The sequence below is a fragment of the Neofelis nebulosa genome, chromosome 12 (genome assembly GCF_028018385.1).
Source record: "Neofelis nebulosa isolate mNeoNeb1 chromosome 12, mNeoNeb1.pri, whole genome shotgun sequence".
Taxonomy (NCBI): Eukaryota; Metazoa; Chordata; class Mammalia; order Carnivora; family Felidae; genus Neofelis; species Neofelis nebulosa.
In genome coordinates, this window is record NC_080793.1 from 29,663,148 (window position 1) to 29,664,230 (window position 1,083).

General features: G+C 31.3%; 1 protein-coding gene across 1 annotated transcript; it reads left to right on the forward strand.

Moving 5' to 3' along the window:
- The first annotated feature begins 344 nt into the window (after positions 1-344).
- On the forward strand, positions 345-836 carry LOC131490748 (large ribosomal subunit protein eL21-like). The gene has a single exon (XM_058693225.1). The coding sequence runs from the start codon at positions 348-350 to the stop codon at positions 834-836; it is 489 nt and encodes a 162-aa protein (XP_058549208.1). The 5' UTR covers positions 345-347.
- The last annotated feature ends 247 nt before the right edge of the window (positions 837-1,083 follow it).

Consider the following 1,083-nt stretch of genomic DNA (forward strand, 5'->3'; position numbering starts at 1 on the left):
ATAGCATATACTATACTATACACTATATACATAGTATACTATATACTATATACATATACATAGTATATATACTATAGTATACTATATAGTATATATATATACTATATAGTATACTATAGTATAGTATACTATATAGTATATATACTATGTATATGTATATACACATATACACACATATATATCACATCTTCATATGTATGTGTGTATATATATGTATGTACATACACACACTCATATATATATATATATATATATATATATATATAGTATAAATATATATACAATAAAGTATCACTTAGTCATAAAAAAGAATGGGTGGAACTGCCATCTTCCAGTAATTTGCCAAAATGACCAACACAAAGGGAAAGAGAAGAGGTACCTGCTGTATGTTCCCTAGGCCTTTTAGAAAACATGGAGCTGTTCCTTTGGCCACATACATGCGAATCTACAAGAAAGGTGATATTGTGGACATCAAGGGAATGAGCACTGCTCAAAAAGGAATGCCTCACAAATGTTACTATGGCAAATCTGGAAGAGTCTACATTGTTTCCCAGTATGTTGTTGGCATTGTTGTAAACAAACAAGTTAAGGGCAAGATTCTTACCAAGGCAATGAATGTATGTATTGAGCATATTAAGCACTCAAAGAGCCAAAACAGCTTCCTGAAGTATGTGAAGGAAAATGAACAGAAAAAGAAGGAAGCCAAAGAGAAAGGTACTTGGGTTCAACTGAAGCACCAGCCTGCTCCACCCAGAGAAGCCTACTTTGTGAGAACCAGTGGAAAGGAGCCTGAGCTGCTGGAACCCATTCCCTACGAATTTATGGTATATGTGTAAAAATAAATAGATAAATAGATAAATAAATAAATAAATAAATAATAAATAAAATAACTCAAGATTGTAAAAAAAAGAAAAAAAAGAATGAAATAATGCCATTTGGGTCAATATGGATAGACCTAGAGGGAATTATGCTAAGCGAAATAAATCCAGCAGAGAAAGACAAATACCATGTGATTTCACTTATACGTGGAATCTAAAAAAGACAAAACAAAACAAAACAAAAAAGAAATAGACTCATAGATAC

Coding starts and splice junctions, on each gene's coding strand:
- LOC131490748 (XM_058693225.1), top strand. CDS start 348: ATGACCAACACAAAGGGAAAGAGAAGAGGTACCTGCTGTATGTTCCCT.